At 48.0% G+C, this 17,730-nt stretch overlaps 1 protein-coding gene across 2 annotated transcripts; it reads right to left on the reverse strand.

The window, feature by feature from the left end:
• Window positions 1-1,917: 1,917 nt before the first annotated feature.
• Window positions 1,918-13,965, reverse strand: trib3 (tribbles pseudokinase 3). 2 transcript variants are annotated; one of them, XM_059980948.1, is made up of 4 exons: window positions 13,467-13,965; window positions 8,863-9,159; window positions 4,590-4,882; window positions 1,918-3,737 (listed from the first exon to the last, which is right to left on the reverse strand). In XM_059980948.1, exons 2-4 carry the CDS (start codon window positions 9,151-9,153, stop codon window positions 3,281-3,283), a joined length of 1,041 nt encoding a protein of 346 aa, XP_059836931.1. In that variant the 5' UTR covers window positions 9,154-9,159; window positions 13,467-13,965; the 3' UTR covers window positions 1,918-3,280. The 2 variants fall into 2 exon arrangements, with proteins under 2 accessions (XP_059836931.1, XP_059836932.1); XM_059980949.1 differs by lacking the exon at window positions 13,467-13,965 and adding an exon at window positions 11,314-12,500.
• Between the last annotated feature and the right edge of the window lie 3,765 nt (window positions 13,966-17,730).

Below are 17,730 nucleotides of genomic sequence, written 5' to 3' on the forward strand. Positions count from 1 at the left end.
TCCCACAGGGTCCCAGGCAACAAATTGTCAAGCCCTGGCGATTTATCCACCATAATTTGCCTCAAGACCTCCTCCTTTGTAATTTGTATAGGGTCCACAACCTCCCTGCTGCGTTGCCTCACATCTATAGACTCTGTCCGTCTCCTCAGTAAACACAAATGCAAAAAAATCTATTAAAACCTCCCCCATCTCTTTTGTCTCCAAGCATAGATTGCCACTCTGATCTTAAGACCAATATTGTTCCTTACAATCTTTTTGCTCTTTACATATCTGTAGAATCCCTTATCCTTGTCCAGCAGGGCAACCTCGTGCTTTCTTTTAGCTCTCCTGATTTCTGGAAGTGCTGCCCTTCACTCTTCAAGCACCTCATTTGTTCCTACCTGCTATGCAACTCCTCTTTCTTAACCAGGGCCTCAACATCTCTTGTAAACAATGTAAACACGTTATCCTTGTCTTTTATTCTGACAGGCACATACAAACTTTGTACTCTCAAAACTGCACTTTTGAAGGCCTCCCACTTAGCAAGTACACCTTTGCCAGAAAATAACGTCTTAAACCACACCTGCCAAATCCTTTCCGATACTGTCAACGTTGACCTTTCTCAACTCGAGATTGTTTGCCCTCATCTTGCCCATGGTGTCTGCTCTGCCACTTGATCATGGGTGACTGTTATCCCCTTTCAACCCCTTTCTTCTGTCCTCTCCCTGTAATCTTTGACACCCTATCAACCTCTGCTTTAAATGCACCCAATGCCTTGGCCATACCAGCCGTCTATGGCAATGAATTCTAGAATCACCACCCTTTGGTTGAAGAAATTCCTCACCCCTGTCTGAAAGGGAGATCCTTCTATTCTGGGGCTGTGCCCTCTGGTCCTAGACTCTCCCACTACTGGAAAACATTCTGTCCTCGGTCATTCCATCTAGGCCTTTCAATATTCAGATTTCAATGAGATACTCCCTCATTTCACTGAAAATCCCAGTGCATACATTCCCTGGATATTTCTTGTAAATCCTCTCTAGACCCTCTCCAATGCCAGCACATCCTTTCTTAGATAAGGGGCCCAAAACTGCTCACTTAACTCTAAATGTGGTCTGACCCATGCCTTCAGTATATATCCTTGCTTTTATATGCTCGTTCTCTTGAAATAAATGCAAAGATTGCATTTGCCTTCCTTACCACCGACTCAACCTGTAAGTTAACTTTAGGCAATCCTGCATTTGGACTTGCAAGTTACAACTAGCCAACAACTATATCAGGGATCCTAAGGTCAAACTCCAGTGAGCTACTTTCCGTCCTTTAATGAGGATTTGTCCAGTTGTGATGCAACGATATCCCCAGGATGGGCAAAGACCATGTGGTCCACTTTATGGTGGACATCTATGAGTCTTGCCTCACACAAGTATCAAGACAATGGTTTACCTCTGTTCTAACCAAAACCCAATTTCTATGCAAAACATTGGGAAAGTCTGCTGCTGCTGGATATCCAAAGCAACACCCACAAAATGCTGGAGGAACTCAGCAGGCCAGGCAGCATCTACAGAAAAGAGTAAACAGTCGACGTTTCAGGCTGAAACTCTTCTTCAGGACCAAGGATGGGGAAAGATTCACCTAGTAACTTCCATATAGCCTCCCCTCCCCCCACCTTTTAACTCAGCCAATATCTCCCTATCTTCTCAGTCTTGAAGGGGGGTCTCAACCCAAAACTTAGATGCCGTCCGGCCTGCTGAGTTCCTCCAGCATTTTGTGTGTGATGCTTTGGATTTCCAGTGTCTGCAGAATCTCTTTTGTTTCAAACCAAAAGTCACTTAGCACCTCTGATTATGGAACATGATCACGGAAAAAAAATAGCTTTCCTGCTATTTTTGTCTGTCAGCTGACAAATTTCCTTTAAAAAAAAGTGAGATTGAACACCAGACAAAAAATACACATTTTTTAATTGAAATTGACAAATATACAGTCAGTTCATAGACGCACGAATTCAAAATGTAGTGTTTTTGTTGTGTGCATTGTACCAACATTTACAACAACTTGTCATCAGTAATATCCTGTACAAAGAAAAAACCTGCAAAAGATTAAGTCCTGTCATTTGTGGTTTTTGGCCATTATGGTGCACAGTCTGTTTAGGAATAAGAAGGCTGACATCAGTCCTCACTGACAGACGCACCCAGCCCACCCTCTCCGCAAAGAGCCACCGCAGGAAAGTATTATCTACACTTTATTTTTGGCAAGTCATGACTGAAGCAGGTTTGGCCGCTTTTCCTGTCGTAGAACACGTTGACTAACGCTTTGGCCAGTTCTATGCTCACAAGGGAGGCATCAGCTCGCTTCTAGACAAGGTTGCTGCCATCCAATTGTACGTTGACTGCAAGTGTCAAAAGCAGGACACCAAGTGACCACTGACCACCATTGCCAAAAGGGCAGCCTGACACAAGGGTCCTTTGTGTATGTTCCAGAAGCTGCTGTAAATCAAAAGGCAGCAGGGATTTGATGTCCACTCCCTTTTAGAGCAGTTGTGACCACAAAGGGAGAGTCAAACTCTCTGCATTCTGGTCTGTAAACACTGAAGAGGCTTCAAAAGTAATCAAGTATCGAGTGTCTGCATGATTCCCAGAACAGCACGCCATAACTGCAAGATGGCACCATACACACAAAGCAGTTCTGGCTGTGCCGCAAGAATCCTTCAGTTTTGTGCGATGAAAAGGGCTGAGTTCAGAGCAGCTCCTTCTTCCTTCACATTTACCACCTGGGCAACTTGCTTTTGGCTGGTGGGAGATTGGAGAAATCACATCGTGGCAGCAGAGAGCCTCACGTCCTGCCCCAAGTCTCCTAAGAGTGCAGAATTAATAAGGACTTTGATTGTCCAGTTTTAACCTGGTAATGCTACTACCTCTACCAGGTGATAGAATGGACTGCCAGTTAATGGTTTTAGATCACACCTCACCAAATGGACTGGGACTTCTCTCCCTCAGTGATTATTTTCAGTGGGGATCTCGGCATCTTCCAGAGGTTCCTACCCATCTGTCCTCTTAGGAAAAGCTTTGAAAGGGGTAGAGTATCAACTGTGCACCTTGCCCCATCCAAACACCTACAAATGCCTCTGGTGAGAAGACAGCCCACCTCTGATTACTGGGTATACCAGATACCCTGTGGTTAGACACCCCCTTCAGAGCACCCCACGGACATTAAGTTTGAAATATCTATCCACTTCACAGTCAACGGAGGCAAAACGTGACTCTCCTTTGTAAATATCTTTCTTTGTCGATCGTAACAAAAAAAACCTTTACATATCGTTCAGGTCCCCACTGTAAACATCTGGGACCAGCTGATCTGTCAGTGGGGCCAAGTTGGAGTTGCAGGGGACGTTGAAGTTGGAATTGAACCAGGGGTGGTCCAGGATCTCGCTGGCCGTCAGTCTATCAGCTGGGTCGCGCCGCAGGAGACACCGGATAAGGCACCTGGCTTTGGGGGAGAGGCTCTCTGGAATGGTAAAAAGTCCGCGTCGTATCTTATTGAACAGGGCGGCTGGTTCGGTGTCCTGGAATGGGTAACGGCCCACCAGCATAGTGTACAGCACCACGCCCAGGCTCCAGATATCGGCAGCCTTCCCTGAGTACGACTGCTTGCTATTGAGGATCTCTGGCCCAACGTAGGCGGGACAGCCGTGTTTGTCCGTCAGAGAGTCATCCTCTCCCTTGAGGATAAAGGAGTCCTCCAGGGTCTCCAGCCTCAGCTTGTTCCTGAAGGAAAGAAATTAAAAATGAATATTGGAGAATATGTGCTGATAAAACAATAAAACTTGCATTTATATAGCAACCTTCATCGGAGATCACTTCTTGAGGCAGGTAGGACAGGTGTGTAGAATGGAACAGAAAAGCTAAGTTTGGGCAGCGATAGCCGGCACCGGATGGGCCTACATAACAATTTACCTCGTAATGATCTTGCACCTATTGTTTACGTGCACTGCCCTTTCTCAGTAGCTGCTACACTTTATTCTGCATTATTATTGTTTTACCTTATTCTCTGTAATGAGCTGATCTGTATGAAGAGTAGTATGACAAGCTTTTTGTCCCCCACTGTATCTTGGTAGAGGTGACAATAATAAACCAATTGTAGGAACAAACTGAAAAACCCAGTGCACCAGCCAAAGCTGTACCAGATCTACCTGAAGACAAATCTGGGACAGCATCCACATTTTCACTGGGTGAGATTAAGATACCCCCTTCTCCTCCCATGCCCCCTCCTCCAGCTTCCTCCCTCTCCTCATCTCATTGCTTCTTTCCCCACACCCTACTGGCCCTATCCCCATCCCATTGCTCCTCACATCGTCCTTAACCCCCAAACCCCACTGGCCCCCCACTCTACACCCCATTGTCCCCCCCACTCTCCTTCCCACATCCTCCTCCTCCCCATGCCCCATTGGCCCCCACCATATGCTCCATTGGCCCCACACCCCCAATGGCCCCAACTCTCCTCTCCCCCCATACCCTATTGGTCCCCAACCTCTTCCGCCCTATTGCCTCCCGCCATTCTGTGCACCCCACCAGTCTACCTTCCTCCCGCTGCCCCTTTGCCCGGCTGCTAGAACCCACCTTCGCCTGTCAGTGAAGACAAATTTCCGGAGCTTGAGGTCTCGGAGGACGATGCCGTGGCGGTGGCAATGGGCCACTGCTTGGACCATCTGCTGGAAAAGTGTGGCCGCTTCCTCCTCCTGGACCCGCTTGCAGGTCCTCACGTAGGAGTGCATGTCGCCGTGGCCCCGCGGGAACAACACGTAGGCCTCCCGGTCGCCTGCGATCACCTCGGCCATCTGCCCCACCTGGGGGTGAGGCGGGAGGCGGGCGTATGGCGCTACCACCTCGCTGTAGTGCTTCATGGCGTAGACCTGTGGAGGAGGGAGAGGTTAGAGTCACAGAATGAAGGAAAATAGAAAGGCACAGGCGATTCGGCAGATGATGGAAATCTCAAGCCACACACACACACACGATGTTGGAGGGACTCGGCAGATCAGGGAGCACCTACAGAGGGAAATGGACAGTCGATGTTTCGGGCTGAGACCCTTCATCAGTGCAGCAGAGGGTTGGCTCAGAGGTTCACCCCCCCCCCCCCCCATCCATTCTCTGCATTCAGTAATATAGCAAAGAAACAGGCCATTCAGTCCATCTTGTCCATGCTGTTCACAGTGCTCCCCTAAGCTAGTTCCCATTTGCTGGTGTTTGGCCTTAACTCTCTAAACGTTTCCTAACTATGTACTAACCCAAATCTCTTTAAAGATTGCCTCAACCACTCCCCCCGCAGCTCATTTTACTCTCTGAGAGGAAGTTACCCCTCACTTACTTTCTGCCTGTTAAGCTACTGGCACTTAGGGCAATAACGAAGGAACTCCCACCTTGGCCATTTTCCCTATTGCGCCCCAGGTGTGGTTCAGGGACCCCATTTCTGTCTCTACAGTACAGTGCCAAGTCACCTTTGGTCTCCAGCATTTCCTCTGCCCTGCAGAGTCCAGTGAAGTTTTGTCTCAATGATGGAGTTGGCCTCTCCTCATCACGTGCCCAATCCATCTCCCACATTTCCTCATGATGTTGCAGCCATGCAAGTTGCCCTTCATGCTCCTTTTAAATCTTTCCCCTCTCCCCTTAAACCTATACCTTCTAGTCCTAGACTCCCCTCTCCTGGGAGAGAGGCCACGTTACTCGGACAAGTGACCAAAGTTCTGGCTGGAGTCAAGTACGATGACGAGGTGTGGAAAGTGTCCTGCTCAGTCTGAAGTTCAGACAACTGGGGAAACGCAGTGTGCTGGGGACTGCAAATTCCTAACAGCCCCAGTGAACCCAGCTTGATCCCGGCTTCCAGTGCTGACTGCACAGAGTCTTCACATTCTCTGAGACTGTGGCGGTTTCCTCCCGCTTCCCAAAGACGGCCTGTTACTGTGCCATGGATAAGCTTTTTACTCAGAGTGGCGGATGCCTGGAATGGCATTTTTAAGGGATGTTTAGATAGGCAGATGAATGTGAGGAAGACGGAGGGATATGGATACGGTGCGGTAGTGTTTGGCTGTTTTTGATTTGCTTTTTAGCTGGTTCAGCACAGCACTGTGGGCCGAATGGCCTGTTCCTTTTGCTGTACCGTTCCATTATCTAATAGAAAAAATATCTCATGGCGCAAAGCAGTAGTGGAGCAGTGCCAGTAAACCTGGAGTTTGTACATTTTCCCTGTGATTATGTGGGTTTCCTCCTGGTGCTCTGGTTTCCTCCCACCTTCCAAAGAAGGGCTTATCTCTATCTGAGAATAATTTCTGGGGCAGCACTTTACCTTACTGGTATCACAGCGCCAGAGACCGCGTTCAGCTCCGCCGCTGATTTGTATATTTAACCTGTGACTTTGTGAATTTCCTCCGGTGCTCCCGTTTCTTACCACATTCCAAAGACGTACTGGTTAGTAGGTTAACTGGTCACACGGGCTCATTTTGCCAGAAGGGCCTGTTACCGTGCTGTATCTCTGAACACATTAAAAAAAAATGTGCCAGCTGGGAGACTAATCGGCCACTTCAAGTTGCCCCTGGTGTGCAGGTGACTGGTGGAATGTGGAGGGGTCACCAGAAATATGGAGAGGGAAAATGAGATTAACTAGATGGTTGATAGTTGGTGTGGAGTTATTGGGCCTGTTTCTTTCTGCATCCCTTCTCTCTCTCTCTCTCTCTCTCTAAGCGTGGGGCTGTGGACTCGTTTTCGATAACTCTGCTGTTCATGTTACATTGTTACATGTTTGTAGTTTTACTTTGGTTATTTTTGTGTGATTTGATCTGGGCGTTTTGGCATGGGCCGGCTCTGCGCCCTACAATCGACGAGCAACACAGCATTAAACTGGACACCCCTAGACCGTTCTGAAGACTCTGCAGTTTGATAGTTAATATTCTTTGTGTTATTCTCGTGCTTTTTGCCACTTGCGCAATTTGTTCCTCTTTTAGTGCGTTGGGTGTTTGATGCTTTATTTTGAACAGGTTCCATGGTGTTTCTTTGTTTTGTGGCTGTCCATGTGAAGACGAATCTCAGAGCTGTATTCTGTATACATACTTTGATAATAAATGGACTTTGAACTTCATCTGAAAGCCTTAGACTAGACCACTGGCCCTGATAGGACCTTCCCAATGCATGAAGTCTTGTAGGCTCATCACTACTGAGATTCACCAGCACGTGGCTGCCAATTTGCAACCACGGGTCATAGAAGGCACAGGGCTGGGAAATGGAGGTCACCTCCCCATACCCTTTCCTATGACAGGAAACACTGCAGGGAACACCAAGTCTGCTCGTCCAGCAGGAGAATTCAAGAGAGGTAAAGGGAAAGTGATATTCAATTCTTGAACCAACCCAATACAACCCTAATCACTTCAGCTAAGCAACACTTACGAGCATGAGAATCAACACACACACATAATGCTGAAGGAATTCTGCAGGTCAGGCAGCATCTATAGAGGCAAATGAACAGTCAACATTTCGGCCAAGACCCTTCATTAGGACTGTCTACTTCCCTCCAGAGATGCTGCTTGACCCACTGGGAGCTCCCGCAGCATTCTGGGTGTGTTGCTCCAGATCTCCAGCATCTGCAGAAGCTTGTGTGAGCACTATGATTACCGTGCACTAAAATAGACCTGGAGATAATTGTTCTCTCTTGTACAAACTGTTTATGTTTTGTTTGGGTATATTCAAAGCGGAGGCTGATAGGTTCTTGATTAGACAGGGCGTCAAGGTTACAGGGAGAAGACAGGAGAATGTATAATGAATCAGCCATTATGAAATGGGAGAGCAGCCAAATGACCCAATTCTGCTCCTATATCTTATTATCATCTTGCAAATGTTCTTCCTGATGCTGCTGCAAGTTTTTCAATACATCTTGCATACACGTACTTCTACATTTAGCAATAAACTGGACTGTGGCTTCCTTGGAGATGTGAGAATTCTAATTAACATGAGATAACGCAGTTTTGGTGAACCCAGGGCACAGGAAGTAACTATAAGGAGCTCAAAGCTAGCACTTGTCATGACAGCGAGGCAGCGAGAGGTCTTGATTTGTAGGGTAGCAGTTAGTGCAACACTTTACAGTGGCAGTAATAAGGGTTCAATTCCCGCTGCTGTCTTTAAGGAGTTTGTACGTTCTCCCCCAGACCACGATGGTTCCCCACCACACTCCAGAGGCGTGTTAGTTAGGGTCAGTGTGTTGTGGTGCCGAAAGCAACACTTGTGGGCTGCCCCTAGCAAATCCCACACTGTGTTTATCATTGAGACAAACGACGTATTTCAGTGCATGTTTCGATGTACGTGTGACAAATAAAGCTAATCTGAAGAAGGGTCTCGGCCCAAAATGTTGACTATTTATTCCTCTCCATAGATGCTGCCTGACCTGCTGAGTTCCTCCAGCACTTTGTGTGTGTTGCTTTGCATCGTCAGCACCTGCAGACTTCCTCATTCATGTAAAGCTAATCTTTAATCTTTTCTGGATGGGACTCCATTCCACGGCCGAGGGACTGGGGCTATGCCCTGACCCATCATGCCTGCCATCTCCCACCGCCACCGGACTGACAGCCACCCGTACCCCCTCATCGCACAGGAAGAGGCCAATTCTCTTCTTGTCTCTGTTCCCACACACCCTAATCTCAGGCATAGCCACCTCGAACCTAATGCAATCAGCAACCTCAATGAAGGGTTTCAGCTCCAGACATCGACTGGCCTGCCGAGCTCCTCCAGCATTTTGTGTGTGTTGCTCAAGATTTCCATCATCTGCAGAATCTGTTGTCAGCAGGACAAACACTTCGATAACCCCCCCTCCAATCTAAACCCCCCTCTCCTCCCCAAGCACAAACAATCATACCTTACAGATATATTCCTCTTCTGTGTCAGTGTGGATGGCTCGGTAGCAATTGTTAGTCTCTGTGGGGTTGAGGAGGAGGTAGGGACCGATGCGTGACACACTGTTGTCATCGTTTGAGGAGGAGGGTGTGGGGGATGGTGATCCGAGACACGGTGATAGGGCCGGGATGGAGAGCTGGCTCAAACGTGCCCGCTTGCATTTGGGAAGGTCGGGATCATCCGAGTCATCAAAGTCTAATCTCTTCAGCTGGGCCTGGTGAGAGGGCAGTGACGTCTGGGCGTTCACACTCATCGGGATCTGGGGAAAGAGAGAGAGAGAGAAAGATCAAGTGTTACAAAACAGAACAGCAGCAGCCATTCAGCCCCTCTAGTCTGCACACCCCATTCAATAATGGTGCCTGTCAAAATCCTGAAGATGTCAGGAAACCTGAAACAAAAACAGAGAAAGAATTGGCAATTTTCAGTGGGTCAGGAAGCATCAGTGGAGGTAGAAACAGTGCAAATGACCCTTTATCAAAGCTCTGCTTGTCTGACAAAGAGTCACTACTATGAAATGTTAACTTTTTCTCTCTCTACAGGGGCTGTCTGATTGGCTGAGTATTTCAAGCATTTTATTTTTGAGTCATAATGAAGTACAACACAGAAACAGGCCCTTCCACCTATCTAGTCCATGCTGAACTATTTACGCTGCCTACTCCCATCGACCTGCATCGGGACCATAGCCCTCCAGACTCCCACCATCCAGGTAAGATCTTGACAGATTTGTATCACAATTCCATAAACCTATTTTGGTTATTTCATCTGATTATGCCCCAATTTGAAATGTCCACGTGGTCCCACCGGCAGATGCTGATAGATAATTGTCTGAGTGACTATGAAGCCACTCTCTGCGGGCCACACTCAGACTCCTCTCCTGAACACAAGAGGTCCTACAGATGCTGGAAATCCAGAGTAACAGACAAGAAGTGTTGTAGCAACACAGAAGGTCTGGCAGCATCTACTGAGGGAAATAAGCCGTCAACGTTCCAGGCCGAGTTCCTTCATCAGGACTGGAAAGGAAGGGGGCAGAAGCCAGAATAAGAGGGTGGGGTACAAGCTGGGCAGGTAGGTGATTGGTGAGGGGAAAGGCGGCTGGGCGGAGAAGGGCAGATGAAGTGAGAAGCTGGGAAGTGAAAAGGTAAAGGCCTGAAGAACACAGCATCTGATAGGAGAAGAGAATGGACTATGGGGGAAAGGGACGGAGGAGAACCAGAGGGAGGTGGTGGGCAGGTGAGGAGAGAACGGGTCAGATGGGAGCCTACATGCATGGGGAATGGGTAAAAAAAGAGAAGGGATGGGGGAGGAATGACCAGAAGTTAAGAGAAATTGATGTTCATGACTTCCAGGCAGGAGGCTACCCACACAGAATACGAGTTCCTGCCTGACCAACCTGAGAATGACCTCATCACATCTTGCTTATCCAAATTCACCTTTCAAGCCCATCTTATCCTGTTTGGGTTTATGAGTTTGTGGGGACAAGCTCGTCATGGCAGTAGAAGAGGCCATTGCCCGACATATCAGATGGGAATGGGAAGTAGAATTAAAACAGGAAACGGAAAAGTCTACCAGTGAAGCTGCTCAAAGTGGACCCCAATCGCTCCAGCACCTTTGTTAGATTAACGACTCACAAACTTAAAGTAGTTGCTGTTTAGTCACCACATTCCCACTTGGTTAGTGCTGGGAAACAGTTTGGGCCCCTGATTGTTTACAACACATCTTCCTGACTTCTTTTTACTTAGAAATACAACACGGAACAGGCCCTTCCGGCCCAAAGAGCCACACCGCCCAGCAACTGCTCACCGATTTAACCCGAGCCTAATCACAGGACAATTTACAACCACCAATCAACCTACTAGCCAGTTCTTCTTTGGACTAGGGGAGGAAACCCAAGGCGTCCATGGGGAGGACGTACAAATTCCTTACAGAGGCTCCTGCACATGTGGTCTATCTACGCTGCACTTTCTCTGTGGCCGCTACACTTTATTCTGCAATGTTTCACCCACCCCATCACAGGGAGGACATACAGACTCCTTGCAGATGGCGCCAGAATTGAACTCCGAACTCCGATACCGACCTGCAGGAGGGGGCGTGCTAACCGCTGCACTGCTGTGGCGCCCAATCGGAAGTTCCAGTTCGGTAATGGGATTCTCAAGTAAAAAGAGAAGCTGTGTTCGGGAGGCCACAGTCTCAAATCTCAAACCCACCAGGTCCACAATACCAAACAGATTCAGATTTATTTCAAACGTGCACGTCAAACAGAATTAAACGTGTCGTTTGCATCAGCAACCAACACACCCAAGGATGTGCTGGGGGCAGCCCGCAAGCATTGCGACACACGCCTTCCAGCACCAGCAGATGCCCACGTTGCTCGGCGGAGCAGAGCATAGCAAACGACAAAACACGCACCTCGCACCTTATGTCAACCTGTCACTCTCCAGGTCGGGCCACTCAGGGGCTTGTGCTGATATTATTTTGTGACTGTCTGGGCTGTGTGTGACTACATGCACTGTGTTTTGCACCTTCTGGCCCCCGAGGAATGATGTTTCGTTGAGCTGTATATCGGCATGACGAGCTGGAACTTGAAGCTGAACCTGACAAAGCAATAAACAGCAAAAACAAGTCCAGTTCCTCTCTCTCACCCACCCAAGCACATACACAGTCCTCTAACCCCAGGGCAGGCCATCTTCTTTGCCCTCCAGTCTCCAGCGGACATTTGCAGGCATTGTTCGGGCCTTCAACTTCCCCAGTGCACTCAGAGTTCGGCCTTTGGCCCTAGACTTTTAAGTTGAGTTTACAAGCACTGAGGCCTCTTTGCTGGCATTCAAGCTTGCCACTACAGGTCAGTACGTGGTGCCTGGGCATGAAGGTAATGACTTATCCAAGAATTGCACGCAAGTTGAATCCTCTGCCAAAGATAGGGTTCCCTTCTCCAAAACAGCCCACCACCTACATGAATCCCCTTGCTGAACAGTTGCCCACCCACCGTCACCACATACCGTGAGCATACAGGCTGGTAAATACCAGCGATCACACTCATCTCTGCCTCTGAGCAACCCCTGCACCGGGCGTCTTTGGGTGATTCACCCTCGGCATGAATCAACAAAGTAGGTTCAGGTAACAAATCACAGCCCAGCCAATCAGAGCTCAGGGTGATGAGGTCAAGCGTATACCTCATTCATGAGTATCACTCCGTTCAAAGATAACACAACCCATTTTTTTTCATTCTGGAAAAAGTCTGTTACTGCAGAATTGCCCGTCACACGTCCGAGGAAACTAATTGCTTAATACACGAAGACAAATTCTGGTCTACGATCTTACCCCTCCCTATCCCTTCCATCTTAGCCTCATCCTGGACCTAAAGGTTTTCCCTCCTCGAACCTCTCACCGCTCCCTAAAAGGAATTCTGTGAAATCTGTTCGAGGATTTGCTTCCAAGAATGGACAACCGAGGTCTCCTGCCGTCTGTACCCCATCTCACCGGAGCCCTACGGCGGAGTTCGGTCAACCGCGGGCGCTACATTAAGTGCAGGCTGCGAAGAGGCAGCAGCCCCAGATTAAAACCGAAACCTGGGTTAGGAGCAATCACACCTATCCGCGGCTGAAGGGCGAGAAGCCTCGAACGGGATGGGGAGGCGGAAATAGATCCGTAAAACCGAAGGCGCTATATAATTGCGGACAGCCCCCCCCCCACCCCAGACCAAGGGGTTTAGGAGGAATCAGACTCCCCCCACCCACTCAAAGCTCAAAGCAACCGAGTCCATTTCCCAAGTCTTACTAGGTTTGGTAATACACACCACAAACAATGGCCGCGAAGGGTGGGAGCAATGATCCCCCCCCCCCGTCCTTCCTTTTGAACAAAAGGAACAGGAAGAGACCACTTGGCTTTTCCACCAAATCCACCTTCTAACTTGTACCGATTCAAACAGGGACCATCGCCCGAGTACGGAAACAAAGCCCACCTCAACTCCGAATTCCGAACACTGCTGCCTCTTCGCTGCCTGTTCCAAACTGATTTTACTTGATGTTCCAAACTAGGAGAAACTATCCACTCCCCTAGTCCAATTTTAGGCCTCCTTCCTTTTGTTCTGGGCCCTTCCCATCGGATGGTTCCTGGACCGTCCGAGGAACTCAAGCATTGTACCCTCGTCTGAGAACTCCCACCATAGTTTTTATCCAGCTGGGGTTAGAACTCCTCGCAGTTCCTTCCCGCGGAGATCAGAGGCACCCAACACTTAGTGATTCGGAAAGAGTATCGGCGAGAACACAATGGGTCCAAAGATCGGCGCAGAGAGCGCTGCTCTCGAAGCAACAGAAGATTTGAAATTAAACCTCGGCTCGGGAACATGAAACCGTTACCGAGGGAAGAAGTTTGGTGCGAATTTGCGTGACGTTGGACTGCTGGACAAATAGTTGCTCTCTCCAATGTCTGCAAGCGCAGACTGGGGGGGTGAATACAATCAGCGCACTTTTTCCCAACGCTCAGAGAGCGGGGCGCTGGCGAGGACAAAGAGCCCGAGTTAAAACACCGCACATTCAACTGCGAACGTGTTAGGTTTCAGAAACTTACCTGCGGTTACTTCTTGTTCCCAAGCGCCGACTGGGCTGCGGCAGCGATGAAGAATGCTCCTTCGCTTTTTTTTTACGTCTTCTCCTTCCCTCTCTGCCGGATGATGCAGACTCCCTGAGTGGCAGAGATTACTCTGTCCCCTTCGTCTCCAAATTCCCCACGTGTGGCTCACAACGGCACGAAATCCCGGGAGTAAGGTCTGGTTCCAGTCGCGGGCAGCATGTCCAGTTATAAGGCAGAATTCCTGATAATTTTCCCGTAGATAGACAATTCCAAATGCAAAAAAAAAACTATTTAAAAAACTTCCATTAAAGAGGCACAAAACAAACTCAAAGTTGTTTCAAGTCTTCAGAAGTATCCTCTGACTCTAAGGCGGATCCTGTAGCAAGTACTAAAGGAATCAGCTACTAGACGGGCTTTTAACGTAAGGCTACTGTAATCTTGGTGAAGTACTCCCAAGCTACGCGCTTTCACTCTCGCTCTGAGCTGGCTGACGTTGGCTGGCTCACTTATTGCAACATCCTCCCCTCCTCTCCATGCAACACACAGGCCTATTGGTAACAGGACAGGGGAGGGGTGAAAAATAAATACCTTGTTTTAAAAATTCTTCCGACTGCTTAACATGCAGTGGGCGGGCAGAGTAGAGATCACGAAGGTCCGCCTCCTCGGTATGACTCAATAGTTGGTTCATAAACGTTTTGAATGATCTATTCTTGTGTCTCGGAGGATGCCGTATCTATTGTGAGCATGTTTTTTTTTCCATTATTCTCTTATCATGACTAATGCAAGCAGCATCTATTACCTATCAATGATTATACTTAAGGGCGAGGTGTGTCGTTGAACTCCTAAAATCTTTCTAAATTTAAAAATATAAGAAATGTAACACAAACTAAAGATAGAAACACACTCACACTCTCTCACACACACACACACACACACAGCTGCAGCTACAAAGAGACACGACAGCGGCTGTATTTCATTAGGAGTTTTAGACATTTACTATGTTACCAAAGATACTCGCAAATTTCTACAGATATACCGGAGAGAGCATTCTAACTGGCTGCATCACCGTCTGCAATGGTGGGGGCTTCTGCACAGGATCGAAATAAGCCGCAGAGTCGTAAACTCGGTGGGTCCCACCAGGAGCCTCCCCAGCACCCAAGTCATCTTCAAGGAGCGATGCCTCCGAAAGGGGACATCCAACATGCTACCGTCAGGGAGGAGGTACAGGAGCCTGAAGACACACATTCAGAGATTCAGGAACAGCTTCTTCCCGTCTACCTCCCGATTTCTGAATGGGCATTGAACCCATGAACACTCCCTCACTATTTTATTTCTGTTTTTTTTTGCACCACTATTTAGTTTAACTAATATGTGTGTTCATGTTTTCATGTTCTTTTATTATGCATTGCAATGTACTGCTGCCACAGAGACAACAAATTTCATGACATTGGATTCTGAGTTTGGCTGCTCTACTCTCTCTACATGAATGCATGGCTATGCACAGCTCAAATGCCATCTATAAATTCACCGATGCCACCACTGTTGCTGGCAGGATCTCAGATGGCGACGAGGAGGCGTACAGGAGTGAGGTAGATCAGCTGGTCGAGTGATGTCTGGACAATAATCTTGCACTCAGTGTCAGTAAGACCAAGAGATTGATAGTGGACTTCAAGAACAGAAACATAGAAACAGAAAATAGGTGCAGGAGTAGGCCATTTGGCCCTTCGAGCCTGCGCCGCCATTCAGTATGATCATGGCTGATCATCCAACTCAGAACCCTGTACCTGCTTTCTCTCCATACCCCCTGATCTCTTTAGCCACAAGGACCATATCTAACTTCCTCTTAAATATAGCCAATGAACCGGCCTCAACTGTTTCCTGTGGCAGAGAATTCCACAGATTCTCCACTCTCTATGTGAAGAAGTTTCTCCTCATCTCGGTCCTAAAAGGCTTCCCCATTATCCTTAAACTGTGACCCCTCGTACTGGACTTCCCCAACATCGGAAACAATCTTCCTGCATCTAGCCTGTCCAATCCCTTTAGAATTTTATACGTCAGGGGAAAAGTCAGGGGAACATGCACCAGTCATCATCGAGGGGCTAGTGGTGGAAAGGGTGAACGGTTTCTGGGTGTCAACATCTCTGTGGACCTGTCCTGCGCCCAACACGTTGATGCAATCATCAAGAAGGCACACCAACAACTCTACTTCATGATGGATTTGGCATGTCGCCAAAGCCATGAATTCCCATAGATCAGGGGTTCCCAACTCGAGGTCCATGGACCCCTTACTTACTGGTATTGGTCCTTGGCATAAAAAAGGTTGGGAACCCCTGTTTTAGGTGTATGGAGAAGGGTTGGTACAACATTGTGGGCCGAAGGGCATGTACTGTGTTGTATTGTTCTATGTCTATCTATCTATCTTGACTGATTGCCTTGCAGCCTGGAACGGGACCCTCAATACACAGATTGGCAAGTAGCTGCGGAGGGCTGCAGACTTAGCCAGCTCCATCACAGGCACAACCCTCTTCACCTACGAGAGGTGGTGCCTCATGTGGCGGTATCCATCATTAATAACCCTCACCACCCGGGACATGCCCTCTTCTTATTACTACCATCAGGGCAAGGAGACACAGGAGCCTGAAGACCCATATTCAATGATTCAGAAACAGCTTTTTCCCCTCTGCTATCAGATTTCCGAATGGATCATGAACCCGTGAACACCACTTCGTTATTTCTTTCTTCACCATTTTCTTATTTTTGTAATTTATCGTGATTTTTATGTGTTTGCACTGTACTGCTGCTGCAAAACAACACATTTCATATCATATGTCAGTGAAATCTGACTCTGATTCTGATATTTTTATGTCTAAAATAAACTGTATTCATAATATAAAATATATACAAAAGAATAAGCACTGTGAAATCCAAAGTAACACACACACACACACACACACACACACACACACACACACACACAATGCTGGAGGAACTCAGCAGGTCAGGCAGCATCTACGGAAATGAATAAACAGTCGACGTTTGGGCTGAAACCCTTCTTCAGGGCTGGAAAGGAAGGAGGAAGATGCCAGAATAAAAAGTTGGGGGGAGGGGAAGGAGGATTGCTTGAAAGCAATAGGTGAAGCCAGGTGGGCGGGAAAGGTAAAGGCTGGAGAAGAAGGAATCTGATAGGAGAGGAGAGTGGACCTTGGGAAAAAGGGAAGGAGGAGGGGACCCAGATAGAGGTGATAGGCAGGTGAAAAAAAGGTAAAAGGTCAGAGTGGGAAATAGAGGAGGTGGGGAGGGAACTTATTCATTGGAAGGAGAAGTCGATATTCATGCCATCAGGTTGGAAGCTACCGAGATGAAATATAAGGTGTTGCTCCTCCACTCCGAGGGTGGCCTCATCTTGGCACAGTGAAAAAGCATTTTACATTCATGGAAAATAAAATCAGCAGTGCTAATGCTTTTCTTTCTAAATCAGAACACTTTTTTGCCACCCACTCAACTCAACCCCTCCACGTGAAACGCACACACACCAATACAGTGCTTAACGTGCCCCTGTACACCTGCTGTGCCCCTTACACACTCACCTTTCCCCGCTGCTGTCTGACCTGATGTGCCCTGGTGAATGGTTTCGGCCTGAAATGTCAGCTCTTTATTCCTTCCTGTAGATGCTGCCTGATCTGCCGAGTCCCTCCCGCATTTTGTCCATGTTCCTCTGGTAGGTGGTGCCAGGTCTTTTCCATTTCATTTCTAGATTTCCAGTACCTACAGTAAATCTGTTACAACAGGCGGCTGTGGAGGCCAGGTCATTGGATGTATTTAAGGCAGAGGTTGATAGGTTCTTGATTGGTCAGGGCATGAAGGGATATGGAGAGAACCTCTCACTGCTACGGGTGGGAGTTCCCACTTGCTTCAAAAAGGCAACAATTATACCAGTGCCTAACAAGGATGATGTGAGCTGCCTTAATGACTATCACCCAGTAGTAATCACATCGACAGTGATGAAATGCTTTGAGAGGTTGGTCATGGCTAGTCTGAACTCCTGCCTCAGCAAGGACCTGGACCCATTGCAATTTGCCTATCACCACATTAGGTCAACAGCAGACGCAATCTCAGTGGCTCTTCACATGGCTTTAGACCAGCTGGACAACACAAACGCCTATGTCAGGATGCTGTTAATCGACTATAGCTCAGCGTTTAATACCATCATTCCCACAATCCTGATTGAGAAGTTACAGAGCCTGGGCTTCTGTACCTCCCT

The sequence above is a fragment of the Hypanus sabinus genome, chromosome 9 (genome assembly GCF_030144855.1).
Source record: "Hypanus sabinus isolate sHypSab1 chromosome 9, sHypSab1.hap1, whole genome shotgun sequence".
NCBI lineage: Eukaryota > Metazoa > Chordata > Chondrichthyes > Myliobatiformes > Dasyatidae > Hypanus > Hypanus sabinus.

Excerpts from the sequence above, each read along its gene's own strand:
- trib3 (XM_059980948.1), bottom strand. The coding sequence starts at position 9,153 with ATGAGTGTGAACGCCCAGACGTCACTGCCCTCTCACCAGGCCCAGCTG. Across the intron at positions 4,883-8,862 it reads AAGAGGAATATATCTGTAAG|GTCTACGCCATGAAGCACTA; the intron begins GTATGATTGTTT and ends CCTCCTCCACAG. Across the intron at positions 3,738-4,589 it reads GTCTTCACTGACAGGCGAAG|GAACAAGCTGAGGCTGGAGA; the intron begins GTGGGTTCTAGC and ends TCTTTCCTTCAG.